At 38.8% G+C, this 14,017-nt stretch overlaps 1 protein-coding gene across 1 annotated transcript in view; it reads left to right on the forward strand.

Moving 5' to 3' along the window:
* The window catches only part of Ppp4r4 (protein phosphatase 4 regulatory subunit 4), an 85,328-nt gene that overhangs the window by 38,605 nt on the left and 32,706 nt on the right, over positions 1-14,017 (forward strand). Inside the window, exons 4-6 of the mRNA XM_051196536.1 lie at positions 9,802-9,949; positions 10,385-10,458; positions 12,743-12,849. Of these exons, the coding sequence (XP_051052493.1) occupies positions 9,802-9,949; positions 10,385-10,458; positions 12,743-12,849 (329 nt within the window). The remainder of the gene's footprint in view (positions 1-9,801; positions 9,950-10,384; positions 10,459-12,742; positions 12,850-14,017) is intronic.

Genomic DNA, 14,017 nt, shown 5'->3' on the forward strand with positions numbered 1-14,017 from the left:
AGGTTTGGGAAATTCTGAATTATTTTTTTTCCCCAATGTGCTTCTACTTCATCCTTCCTAGGTTTCTCATTTCTCATATAATTCTTAGTGTCTTTTGTCTTTTACTTTTTCTGTCATTTTTCCTTTTTGTGATTTATTTTGGCTATTTGGTCCTGAAGTAGTTTGTGTCTAACCTAATTTTAATTTTCATCACTGTATTTTTCTGGTCTGGAAATTCTGCTTAACTTGTAAATTTTATACAATCCATTTACATATATTAGAATTTTCTGTTGAAATTCTTAATTGTACTTTTTGCTTTCTTTAACCAGGCAATGTGTCTGATAGCATCAGGACCTGGAACTCCTTTTCAGTATGTTTGTTTTTGAGACAGGGTTCTCACTATGTGGCCCTGACTGACCTGAACTCTTTCTAGAAAAGGCTCTTTTTGAATTCACAGAGATAGCTTGTCTCTTTGTTGACATGATTTGAGGCCCACAGGATAGCTTCATTTGGAAGGGAATGTTTTTCTTCTAGCTAACTACTTAACTATTGTCCTAATGTCTCTTGGGATCCTGTTCCAAGTGTAGGATGTATTATGATTCAGATATAAAGTAACCTTGAAGATACTTGGGTTGAAGGCTTATTTCCCAGCTGGTGGCATTGTCTAGAGGTGATTGAATCATGAGGGAGCTATCTTTATCAGTAGATAACCCATTGATGATTGTAGGTGATGATCATAGGGTTACTTGAAAATGAGCCTACTTGGAAGAAACAAATCACTAGGTATATGTCCTTGAAGGATCCTGTCCCTGGAACTTCTCCCTCTGTTGTATGTCAAAACCATCTCTGGGGAGATGCAGTACCCATCCATCTATTGTCCCCACATAGGGCGCCCATGACAGAATAAAGTCCAACTTGATGAGGCAGTGAGTTTTATTGGGGTTACTTACAGGAATACGGGTGAGGGTTTACTTACAGGAGCAGAAGGGACTGGGACAGCTGCATTACCAAGGTCCACCCTGCATGGGTGACAATTCATAAAAGCTGGGAGACCTGAAGGAAACTGAGTTTGCAGGCAGTTCAGCAGGTTGGACAGTGTTCCTTCTTTCAGGTCTAAACCTGTCCAGACAGTGTGGCTGGTTTCTGATTTTCTTAGGCAGCTGGTCTGGTCTCTGTAGCTTCACTCCCTGAAAGTCTTACAGCTGTATTGTTTATTCTGGGAGGGAGGGACCTAGTGAATCTGGTCAGTCTCAGGGACTTCCTTCATGTTCAGTTATTTACCTTCCTGCTTAAGAAACATTCCTACAAGATGAATGTTTCCATCTCTGAGAAAACTTAGATGCTAGCTTCCTTTTCTCCCCTTTCACTCATGAGTAGGCGGCTCTGACCCCCTTTTCTGATCACTCCACCCTCCCTGCCTTAATGCACTGTATCATCGAAGGTCATGGAAGCAGCCACCTGTTGACTGAAGCTCTGAGCCAAAATACACACCTGCTCTCAGTTGCTTCAGGCATTTCTCCAAGTGCTCTTCTCTGATCGAAAGAGGGCTCCCAAGGCCCCTAAAAGCCTAGCAGAACAGTTGTGGTCTCTTAAGGTGCCAGCCTCTCCTGATCCTCCCCTGGAATCAGCAGTTATTGAAAAAAATCTATTCAAAATTACATGCTTGCTTCTCTGTATTTGTATAGTTTGTTGGGTCTCAGTGGGTAAACTTTCTATGTGTTTTCCTGGAGTCAGTTTTTATATTTTTGTCTAGATTTTTAAAAATGATCCTTGTTGGGAGTATTGATGAGAATCACCCCATTTGCCATTACTAAAAGAAGTTCTCTATTTTTCCTTGTTTCAATTTCAGAATGTTAACATTGAGATTTATTTTATTCATGTGTGTATGTATGTAGGTATGTGCATATATGTGCCTGAAGAGACCCTGGAACTGGAATAATTCTTGTGTGATTGTTGGGAACCAAACTTGTGGCCTCTGAAAGAGTAGTATACACTTAACTGTGGGGTCATTTCTCTAGCCTTCAGAATGTTAACTTTAAGTATTTTGTTTATGTAGCTGCATAGGTTTTAGGCATGCATATCTCCTTCTGCTTTTCCTGTAATTACCCTTGCACTCACACAGGCCAATTAATTAATTTCTTATGATGTTAGGAACACTCCAGAACCTATAATGAAATATTTTGTCAAAGATTTGTTGCAGATCTCCTTACATAAACATTATTTCCCTTTTAAAAAAAGATTTATTTATTCATGTATGAATGTTTTGTCTACATTTATGTATGTGCACCAGGTACATACCTGGTACTCTCAGAGGTATTGGATTCTCTTTGGAAAGGATATTACAGGTGGTTGTGAGCCACCATGTAGATGCTATCAATTGAACCTGGGTCTTCTGCAAGAGCAGCCAGTGTTCTTCACTACTGAGCCTTCTCTCCAGATCCACCACCACTGTGTTCTTAACCCCCACCCCCCGTTGTTTTTTTTTTTTTTTTTTTTTTAGGTGAAAATTGTGTTTGTAGTAATAATTTCTCACTTTCATATCTATTTTCTCTTTGGGAAATCTCATAAATCCAATCCATGCCTTTAAATTCATCTATATGAATTCACTTACTGTCTTCCTCTTACTACTGTGATAAACACCATGATCAAAAGTACTCTGGGGAGAAAAGGGTTTATTTGGTTTGCCTTTTTTGAGTAACATCCAGTGAGGGAAGTCTAGGCAAGAACCTGGAGACAGAACCTGGTGTAGAAGCCCTGAAAGAACACTACTTACTAGCTTGCTGTCCATGGCCCACTCAGCCTGCTTTATAGAGCCCAGGCCACCTGCTGAGAGAGAGCATCACCTCCCACACCATTAATCAAGAAAATGCTCTACAGGTTTGCCTGCAGGTAATTTGATGAAGGCATTTTATCAGCTGAAGTTCCTCTTCCCAGATAGTGCTAGCTTGTATCAAGTTGTAAGAAACTAGGGCACTTGAAGATTATGAAATCGGTATGTATGGTATTCCGCTTGTGATATCTATTTATGCCTTAAGTCAGTAGACCTAAACTTGAGCTCATGGAATTTCTTTTTGTTGTTTTACATAGATTTATTTGTGTGTGTGTGTGTGTGTGTGTGTGTGTGTGTGTGTGTGTGTGTGTGTGTGTGTATGCAACTTGGCAAGAGCTGGCTCTCTCCTTCTACTATGTGGTTGGGGAATCAAACATAGACCATCAGGCGTCTTTACCCATGGAGCCATCTTACTGTCCTACTCATGGCATTTCTTCCAACATCTGGGTTTCTTCCACTGTCTTCTCTCTTAAGGTGTTTTATTCAGTGTTCTCCTGGCTTAAGAATTATCCAGGTACCTTTGGTTCTTATACCACTTCCTTCCTTATATAGTCTTGTTTGTATTATGTCTCAAACATTCCTGTCTCTATCCACTTTCCTCAGCCACACTACCCATGTTGGTCCCAGCTGTTGTGATGGTTTGCTCTGGTTAGCACAGTAGCTTTTCATGGTTATCCTAGTCTTTGCTTCCCTCTTGTGGCATGTTGCTTCTCTGCTAATTCCATTTCAGCTCTTGGTAGGCAGGGCATTTCAAAGTATTTAGAACTGCACTGCTTGTCTTCTTGTGTTTAAAGGGTCTGAGGCTTTGCCTAATTGAGCTGCCTGTCATTGCCAAACCCAACCCACCTCTTTGCCCCAAGCAAAAGCATTGCTCTTTTAGTTCTCTTTCTTATTCAGCATATTTCTCCAGACTCCCCAAAGCTGGGTGCATGCTGGGACTGCTATTGGTTATAATTCTTCCTTTCCTGCATCCTCCTGTTCCACCCTCTGTGTAGGTTTTCCTTTGTCTTTACACAGGTTGTTACTTCTCAGGAAAGCTTTCTCCAACTCCTCAGATATTGTATGGTAGGGCTGTCATGGTATCTTGAGCTTCTTTCTCATCCTTAGCTCTCATCACAGTTTTTTTTTTTTTTTTTTTTTTTTTTTTTTTTTTTTTTTCTGAGACAGGGTTTCTCTGTGTAACAGCTCTGGCTGTCCTGGAAATTGCTCTGTAGACCTGGCTGGCCTCGAATTCATCTCCTCCTCTTCTCTCTCTCTCTCTGCCCAGAAGTCCCACCTAACCCCTTCCTGCTTACTTATTGGTCATTCAGCTCTTTATTAAACCAAACAGAAGGTGCCTTGGCAAAGATACATCTTCATAGTGTACAAAAAGATTATTCCACAACAACCAGGAGCTGAAGAGACACTTCAGGATGGAGCCCTGCCCTGTCCTGGAGGCTTGCAAGGAAGGTTCTGGCCTCCAGACTTGATCTGAAGGCTCAAGTTGAGACTTGGTTCTATGGCATAGACACAAACAGGAACAGGAGCAATTCTCTGAGCACGCACCCCACCCTACCTGTCTAAAGCTGGTGCTCTGCTCTTCCAGGGTGTTTGATTGCCACTGCCCACAGTGAGGATGGAGGACTTGCCCTCTTGCCATCTGCTTCTCAGAGAGCACAGCTGCTTTTACTGGGGCTGAGAGAGCAGGGCGCAGCTGGAGCCTTCCAAGGACACAGGGCAGCCCCCCCACGAGGGAGAGGGGGCTCCTCACCTCACAGCTCTGAAAGCCTTGAGGAGGCTCTAGGTCTTTACCTGGCTATCTGGTACCAAGGCAGAGATGGCATGTAATACAATGAACTAGTCTCCAAGGATTCCTGAATGCTCAGGGAGGGCATCCTGCATACCCGCTGGGCGACATCTGATTCCCCAGTTTACAAATGTTTGGTTGCAGTTTTCTTAGTTTTTGAGGGGACTCCTGTACCCCAGACTTCACTCAATTTTTTTTTGAGCTTTTTTGTAGTTTTGTTTCTGGTTTGGGATTTGGAGCCTCCACCTTCCAGATGCTGGGTTACCCAACCACTGGTGTGAGACTTGGTTTTTTTGCTTTTCTTATGTGAGATTCCCTTCCCTTCCCCTTTTCTCCCCTCCCCTCCCCCTTTCCCCTTTTCCTCTCCTCTCCTCCCCTCTCTTTCCCTCCCATCCTTTCCTTCGCGCGTGCGTGCTTGTGTGTGTGTGTGTGTGTGTGTGTGTGTGTGTGTTTATTTGTGTTTGGGTCTTCCACTCCACTTTGAGGCAGTTTCATGCACCACCTAGTGTTAGCTTTTTGTTTACGATGCTTTTCAACTTGTTTGTTAGGTACTTGTTGGGTTTCATTTCAGTGACAGATTGATAATAAACTTATTTATAGAAACCTAAAAATGAGTCTTACTAGAATGTTTTAGAGAGTAAATTTAGGATAAGAAAAAAATTTGACTGTTAGAAAAACACTTTCCATTTGCTTATAGAAATCACTAAACTTTCCATTACTACTGTTCACTAAAGAAAGTAGTTTATAGTTTTTTTTCCTCACAAAATGTTTAACTAATTAAATACTTTATGGGTCATATGAAGTGTTTATGGCAGTTACTGAACCTATTAAGTAGGCATTTCTTTTCATAAACACATTTTTTGCAAAGTGTTAAACTGTTACTTTACATATTACACTGGACCTCCAAAATCCATGTTTCTAATTTATTATGTATAAGAATGACTTATAAACTACTGAAAGTGCAGTTTTAAGATCTTGATTCTCCCCACTACTCCTTCTCCTTCTCTTCTTTTTTATTTTGTTATTTCTGTTGGTGACCCTGTATTTTTGCATGGCAGGGCATTTATTCACTCATATCCAATAGTGTAAGAGTGACCATTGCTACTCCCTTTACAAAAAAGTTCTTAAGACATTGTTTGTATACACCCTCGTCAATTCTCTGCTTAGTCACTGAAGTGTATATTTAAAGAATGGCTGCATACATCTCTTCACTGTTCTGGTTTATTATCTGCTGTGCATTTCCCTTCCTGCCTGACTTCCTGTTTTTAGCCAGCTCTCCTCCCAGCTCTTTCTTTTGGTTTGGGATGAGGAAGAGAATGAGGTATGGGAGTAAATTGTTACAGGCATCTTAGAGTTGGCACATTCTATCTGTTTATCTGTAGCTCATATTTAATCTTTTGTAAATGTTATAATTCTATAATAAAAGAGCTGCCACCTATTGTTGGTTACTAAAAGTTCCCACATGAATTTCCCTTAATCCCCCAAATACTTAAGTTCCTGTTATCAGTGTTGTAATGTACTTCTTGGTTTTTTTTAGTAATTTTAGAACATGTGAATCTAGGATACAGTTACCTAACACTTTGTTGTACATTGTGAAGAGAAAATAATTTTTGATGGATATAATATGGGTTCATTGAAGGCAGTTATTTCTCTCTCTGCAAGGAAGGCAGCACACTATTTCATAAAATACTAACTAGAGTGGAGTATAGAAGTACCTAGCATGTCCTCTCTCCTTCAACAGGACTAGTTTTAAACACTTTGGAATGCCCCATTACTCAATGATGAAATGCCTCCTTTCATTTGTGAAGAATTTAGGCTGGGCTGCCTGCCAAGCAGTAGTATATTACCTGGCCTTCAGGCCTGCACCTAAGCAAATGGAGGAGTTTACTTTTCAGTGTCTTCCAAGGTCCACGAGGATGCACTTATTTATCCCAGGAGTATGGATTTCATGATGTTTGTTCAGAGGGTGTGATTCTGTGGAGAACACTAATTGGTAAGTATGAAATTTATTATACTACATTTCAGAAAAATTAATTCCTTTCTTTCTTTTGTTTTTTGTTTGTTTGTTTTTTGAAGCAGTGATGAAATCTCATAGTCTGTGCTGGTTTCTTAACAGTGGGCAGTCCCAGATGTTGAAGACCAAAATCCTGACAAGACTGGAGGATTTTTTTAAATCAGATGCCAAATAGTTGGGGCCAATATTGCTGCGAGAGTCAAGGTTAAGTCGTACAGTAAGAAGACAAAGCAGGAAGCTCTTCCTTTCTACTCTGTGTGCAGTTTGCCTCTGTGAAAACCCAGGCTGTAGTGACATTAGGGGCCAGGAAGCAGCTCTTGGAGCTTAAAACAGCAGCCCATGTGAACTAGAATGCACACTGTGGCTCTCAGGGTTTATTTGATTACAAAGTTCCTTCTATTTCTAAATAAAAGCTATGCTTTTCAAACCTGTAACTCTCTTTATTGGCCACTCAGATTTTGTTTTTAAAAATGTGTTCTCCAGATTCCAAATTGTTAGTATGGAATGAATGTTTATTCTGGGAACACAAAAACAAGGGTGATAGGAAGGTTGGTTTCAGAGACTAATTATATCCTCTGCCTTAGCATGCTTTTTCTTTTTCTCTTAGTTGGAAATTCTTAAGATACACAATTGATAGTTGAAAAAAAACTTACATAATTGTGTGTGTGTGTGTGTGTGTGTGTGTGAGAGAGAGAGAGAGAGAGAGAGAGAGAGAGAGAGAGAGAGAGAGAGAGAGAGAGAGAGGCAAATACTTTTAACAAAACAAAACCAGCCACACAAGTAAGTGGTGGGCTTTATGGGAAGTAACTGTATTGCATAAACATTTGCTGTATGTCGCAAAGACCATTGTGAGATTTCCCTCACTGCCCCATGAGGCTTAGTGTCGGTATTAATCATGTCTTAATGGTGAATGGACATGCGGGATCTGTGAGGAAGAAGTCAGTATACAGTAGGGTTTTGGTTGGCTGTACACTCAATGGCCAGCCACAAGCACTGCACTGCCCTGCTGTTCCTTCTGCTGGAGTACTAGCTATGTGACTTGCACCTGATGGCTGGTATCTGTTTTACTGCAGCAGATGAAGCGAGGACTATGGGTACAGTGTGCACACAGTGGTGACAGCTGCTGGGGGAGCATAGCAAGAGCAGCTTTGTGTGGACATAATTTGAAGAGTGAGAATGTGTGTGTACCTGTGTGTTCAGCCTTGCCTTCTGTCTGACTCTGCCAATCCCTAGGCTTTAAGGCCTACCTTAAAAAATAGTTTTTTCTTTGATTTTTCGAGACAGGGTTTCTCGGTGTGGCTCTGTAGACCAGGCTGGCCTCAAACTCATAGAGATGTACCTGCCTCTGCCTCCTGAGCTGGGATTAAAGACATGTGCCACCACTGCCTGGCTCCTCAAAATTTCTTGATACAGCCTTTTAGGAGCTGTTGAAAGTATGTAGAAAGAAACAGAACACCAAGAGCAGAACGTTCTATTCTGAATGCACGCTGTGTATTCAGACTAATTGTTACAGTGGGCTAACAGACAAAAGTTCTCAAAGTCATAAAAAACATTCTCCATTTGGGGGAGGTAGACCATGTCCACAGGGCTGTGCTGCATGTTGGGTGATAGCCTGAGCCTCTCTAGGGGCTGGTGAGCTGAGGGTGTGTTAGGGAACATGACATTTACATATCCATAAGTATGCTCTTTTTAAGAGTCGAATGCATAACGTTTTCTTTTGAAGTAGTTTAAAATAGAACTGTTGGGGGAAGACTCACTTTAAAAATGGTGTCAGAATCCAGGTACAAGAGGTCAGGGCGCCACCATGTGGAAATCTGGGCTAAGGAAGATTTGTGAGCAGATCCTGTTTAAGTCACCAAAACCAACTTGGGCTCTGAGTGAGACTCTGGAAAGCCATGGGGGATTTGAGCAGAAAGGAGCAGGGTCTGCATTATTAATTGTCGAGATAATCTCTCTGGCTCCCTAGTGGAGGATAAGATTGGGGCAATGATGAATCAGACTAGATAAAGGTTATTGGGATAATTTAAGCTGGAATTGTTGGTGGTTTAGACTATGGTCATAAGGGAGAGGTGACAAGTAATCAGATTACAGATCCTTTTGATGGGTTGAATGAAGGAATCGGGGAGCTAAGGATGAGCCTGAAGTTTGTAGACTTAGAAGCTTGTATAAACAGAGTTGTCATTTACTAACAGAGAGAGGAAGGTGACAGAAAAATAGGTTTCAGGACAAGACCAAGACCAGTGAAGATGTGGGTGGGCAAGCTGCTATTCCTTCTATGAACTCAAGGGTAGTGTAGGAAAGATACTGGATGTACAGTGGCCATTATTTAAATGGTCATTTGCACAGTAAGTTGGTAAATTATATAAATAAATGATTTAAATGTGTGTGATGATCATGTTGTAAATGACTTTTATTATATCAAGAAATAATGCCAGGAAAGTTGGTTTTCCCAAGATCAAAAAAATTTAACTTTAAATTTATGACAACGAGTATCATGATGTTCTGATAACTTTGCTCTGTCAGTCACAAAATTGACATGTGAGTGAAATTTTCACAATTTCCATAACTGAGCAAAAAAAAAAAATCTGTTCTGCCTTTACGTTATACATAAATCCCTAAAACCAACTGGTTTCTAGAGAAATACAGTTATGATATTTGATAAGGCTTACTTAGGTTATTATTTTAGCCTTTTATGTATTAAAAGTGTGTATTTTAATGTAGACTTTAAATTTGAATATGTATGTTCAAATTTTTAGATGGTTATAAATTAATTTATTGTTTAGAAATGTTCTTATATTTAAGAATGCATGTGATTGAGCTTTGATATTATGTGCTCAGTAGGATGACATCTATATATTGCCATTAGCAGTGTAAAGGTTCAAATCCATCAAAACCACCTACCCTGTCCTTTAAAGGTTTACACATGGTTTAACATTTTCATCCGGTAAAGCAAAAGAATGTTATTTATTGTATAAATTCTCAAAACATTTAAGACTTCTTAAGAAATTTATCATCAAATGAATTAGGGACAGGCTAATATGGTCCTCTTAAAGTATTAAGAGTTGAATCCTTAAAGGTTGTATTTAGTCATCTGTAGAGCACGACCGTTCACTTTCTTTAACCTTGCCTCTTTCAAACATTCCCTTTTGATCTCTCATTGTTGTAAATAGTTAATTCTTTCTGATCACACAGGAAGTGCTGCATGTTGCGAGTGTGGAAATGCAGCTAACAGCTGCGATGTCATTTCTGACCATCCTGCAGGAAGAATCAATGTCAGCCCACACCTGTGCACACTCCTTCCTGCAAATCATTCTCCTGCACCTGGAGCATAGGGACACAGGTCAGGGCCGAGCATACTTAATTGCATTCTTGTTTATGGTGTCTAGCAAATGGCTGTAGTTTACTTGCCATCCATGGGCCCAATGAAAACAGCAGAGGTCCCTCTAAGGAACACCCTTGGGAGAGAGAACACACCCGTGTGTTCTTGGGGTTATTCTTCCCTTAGATGTTTTCCTTTATGTTTATGTTCATGGGGTTATCATACAGTGAGAATAGAATACCACAAGTTAGAGTTATCTCCCTCAAATTATTTTTCAGTGTTTAAAATTTCCTAAAGTTTGTCAAGACAAAAAGCTGTAGAAAATGTCTTAGAGTAGTAATAAGAATAATTATTCTTATTTTGTAATAAAATGTGATTGCAGCTGTTAATGGATGAGTTAAGAGTGCATTTGAACCTGAGATGTTTAACCTAGAAAGTTGTGTCTATGCCCATTAGGTGTCAGCAATGCATGGCTGGAAACGCTTCTCTCTGCAATAGAATTATTACCAAAAGAGACCCTGAAGCATGAGGTAATACTGTGTGATTTTTTTTTTCTTTTTGTAAATAGTAACTCACTTTATGATTTTTTTTTTAAAGGAGTAGGATTGGTTTGCGTTGTGAAAGCGACATATGCTCGTTGCAGAAGACTTAAATAATTTGGAAAATGTAAGGAAGAAAAATAATTTATACTTCAGTAGTTGGCTGCTTTTAAGTTCTTGATGTATGGCCTTCAGGTTTTCCCCTCTGTGTGGCTGCTGCTTGTCATGTCAGTAATTGTACTGAATCTGAGCGTGGTCTCTTTTCAGTGAGCATTATTTCCTGTGTGCAGCTGCAAATTGTTTTACTTTTAATGCTGGAAGCTATTTTCAGCCTTAAATTTTACTATCAAAAAAAGGCATCTCTGTAGAGCTTTACAGGTAGTCTTTAACTATAGCATCCACAGAAGTGGCATCACCAGGTGAGAGAACATTAATATTCTCAAACTTTTCACTAAATATGTGAAATGTTACCCTGGGTTTTTATTAAAAATACTGCTCTATGGGGATATGGGTTAGCTGCTAGAGTGCTTGCCCAGTATGCACTAAAGCCTGGGTTTGATACCCAGGTCATGTGCATAGGACCCCATTCATATGCATATGACCCTGTGCTTGTGAATCAGACACAGGGTGGGGGTGGGGGTGGGGTGGTGGGGGTGGGGTGGGGTGGGGAATGTTATATGCTCATAATCCTGGTGCTCAGAAGAAGAAGGCAAGAAGTGAGGAGTTCAAGGTCTTCCTTGACTACATTGTGAATTCAAGGTCAGCCTGGGCTACATGAGACCCTGCCTCAAAATCAACAACAAAAATTGTGTTCCAACTTCATTTGATAGGCTAAAGGTATAATTACATTTTAATTGGAAATGTAAAAATACACTGTTGACTGTTTTTTCATATAGTGTATCAAATTAGTTGCATTTTCTTCTTTTTTTTGAGACAAGTTTTCTCTGTGTAACAGCCCTGGCTGTCCTGGAACTCACTTTGTAGACTAGGCTGGCCTCAAACTCATGGAGATTCACCTGCCTCTGCTTCTCCAGTGCTGGGATCATACCATCTCTCTGCCATTTTTTGTTGCATTTGTACATATTTGCATAAGAATTATTATTCCCAATTGGTTATTTATCTTTTAATTTTTGATATGGTTAATTCTGCCCTTCTTGAAAGGCTTTATTATGAGTTAAGATGATAGACTAGAAAAGACAGACAGCAAATCTGTCCTCTAGCAATCTTGAACATTATTTAACCCTGTATATATTTTTTTGCAGTCATACCATTGTAAAATGTTATTCATTGAAATATCCTCCACTGATTTTATTGTGTCTTTGTCCTTATTGTAGTTTGTCATTCAGTCACAACACCAGAATACTAGTTAAAATGGCAAGTTTCATATAGTTATAACAATGTGTACCTGGGCTGGGCAGTGGTGGCACAAGCCTTTAATCCTAGTACTTAGGAGGCAGAGGCAGGCAGATCTCTGTGAGTTCAAGGCCAACCTGCTCTATGCAGCTAGTTCCAGGACAGCCAGATCTGTTTCAAAGAGAAACCCTGTCTCAAACCACCCCCAATAAAAAGAAATGTGGCAAATATCTAGACATCATGCATATTAAACTGCTGAGCATAATGCAGAGATGTGCTCTTTGTGTTTTTGAAGAGCAGTGTAAATGTGAATGAGGCAATTGCTACTCAACAGTGCTCAGCATTTTTAGGATGTGATTTTTGATAGAATCCTTGAGATGAGAAATAGCAAGGTTAAACATTAAAGAGTTGGTGCTAGAATAACAGACCACTATTCATAATTCTGTGCAGTGTGCCATGCTATTGAATATTTGAATGCCTAGTATATGCAGAATATAGCCCTTGACTTAGATTGTTATGTTTAAGTAATGAAATTTCTTAAATAGACTTTCTGTATTTTTAGGATAAATATAAAACCACTCCATGTGAAATAAAGATCAGAGTATCTGGTAACTAATATGCTTTTCTCTGTTGAAAATGTACTTTCAAAATTATCTTCATATGCACTAAGCTTATTTCAAAGTTTGCAATGAGTTTTACTTCAGTCTTTTTCTTAATTCATTTTTATTGCATAACTTGGCATCTTTACCTTAGCCAAAAAGACAAAGAAAGTGCTCTAGGTTAAGAGTGACCAAGTATCTCAATTGTAATGTATATTCTTTAAACGTGTTTAAAACATGAAGGTGTTCTTTGAAGAAGTTGATGTTAATGATGAGAATACATGATACTTCCTATATTTTATTCTCCAAATTGTTTTCTTTAGATTCTGAATCCACTTGTTTCTAAGGCACAACTTTCCCAAACTGTCCAGTCGCGTTTAGTTAGCTGTAAAATTTTAGGAAAACTAACCAACAAATTTGATGCCCATAGGTGAGTATTTATATGTAATTTTATCTCATATTAAATTAAATTGATTTAAAATATGCAATAGCAGTATCAACAATGCTTAGTTTTGTATTATTCCATATCACTCACAGACTTAACCTTTTTAGTTATATAGACTTCTCCGACAGAAATCTACCTATTAGAGGCATTTCTTCTCAGTTTTATGGATTCTCAAGATCAAGTCTCATACCATCTTTTCTTGTAAAGATAAAATAGCATTATCTTGGGACATAAAGATAAGATTTCTAGGACCACTATTATGAATTCCTTTTTTTAAAAGTAATCTTATAACAGAGCATGTCTACAGTATATATGCTTCTCTTTACCTAGATAACAAATGACACATGTTCACATTTGATGTGTTGTGAATTTTAACATGAGATTGTCAAAGCAGAAGTATATTTTGACTGATAGTTGCCAGAACCAGACATCACATTACTAAAGTCTTTTGAATTAGCTATTGACATTTCATTGCTGGAACAGATACTGTTATAAGTAACTGATGATAACATTCAAATTTAATAACACATGTAAAAATGCATCATAAACTGTTCAACCTAATGTTAAAGTATATGGTTAATAAGGTAAATTATGGTTTTAAAGAATATTTTAATGTTATTCTTTAACAATGTCATATGTATATATACATACATATATGTATATAAATAATTATCTTGACATATCTAACCCAAATGTCCCTTTACTCCAAATGTTTCCCTTCCCACTTTCATGTCATTTTTTATTCTTTTAAAAAATAATCTATTAATCAGTACTGCCTGCATGCACATGGATGTAGGGCAACCTATTCCTTCACCCTGGAGAAGAGCAACCCACCACACCCACCTTCCATCTTATTTATCCCTCCATCCTCCCATCACGATCCCTGCTCAAAACTTTAATCCCTAATTTTCTCCTGTCCTACTTTCATGTCATATGAACTCAACTCTCTGCGTCCTCAAGGCCTTTTCCTCCTCCATCTATGTGCCCCTTATAGCTTCCTGATTTTTACAGATACTTCATATTAAACATACAAATCTAAAACCTCAAGGATGTTCTCTCTTATATGTGGTGATTTGAAATTTTGAGAATTACTTAAAAATATTAGTCTAAAATGTTTATCAATTTACATGTTTTTTTAAACCTGTCTTCCTCA

The sequence above is a fragment of the Phodopus roborovskii genome, unplaced genomic scaffold, assembly GCF_943737965.1.
Source record: "Phodopus roborovskii unplaced genomic scaffold, PHOROB, whole genome shotgun sequence".
Taxonomy (NCBI): Eukaryota; Metazoa; Chordata; class Mammalia; order Rodentia; family Cricetidae; genus Phodopus; species Phodopus roborovskii.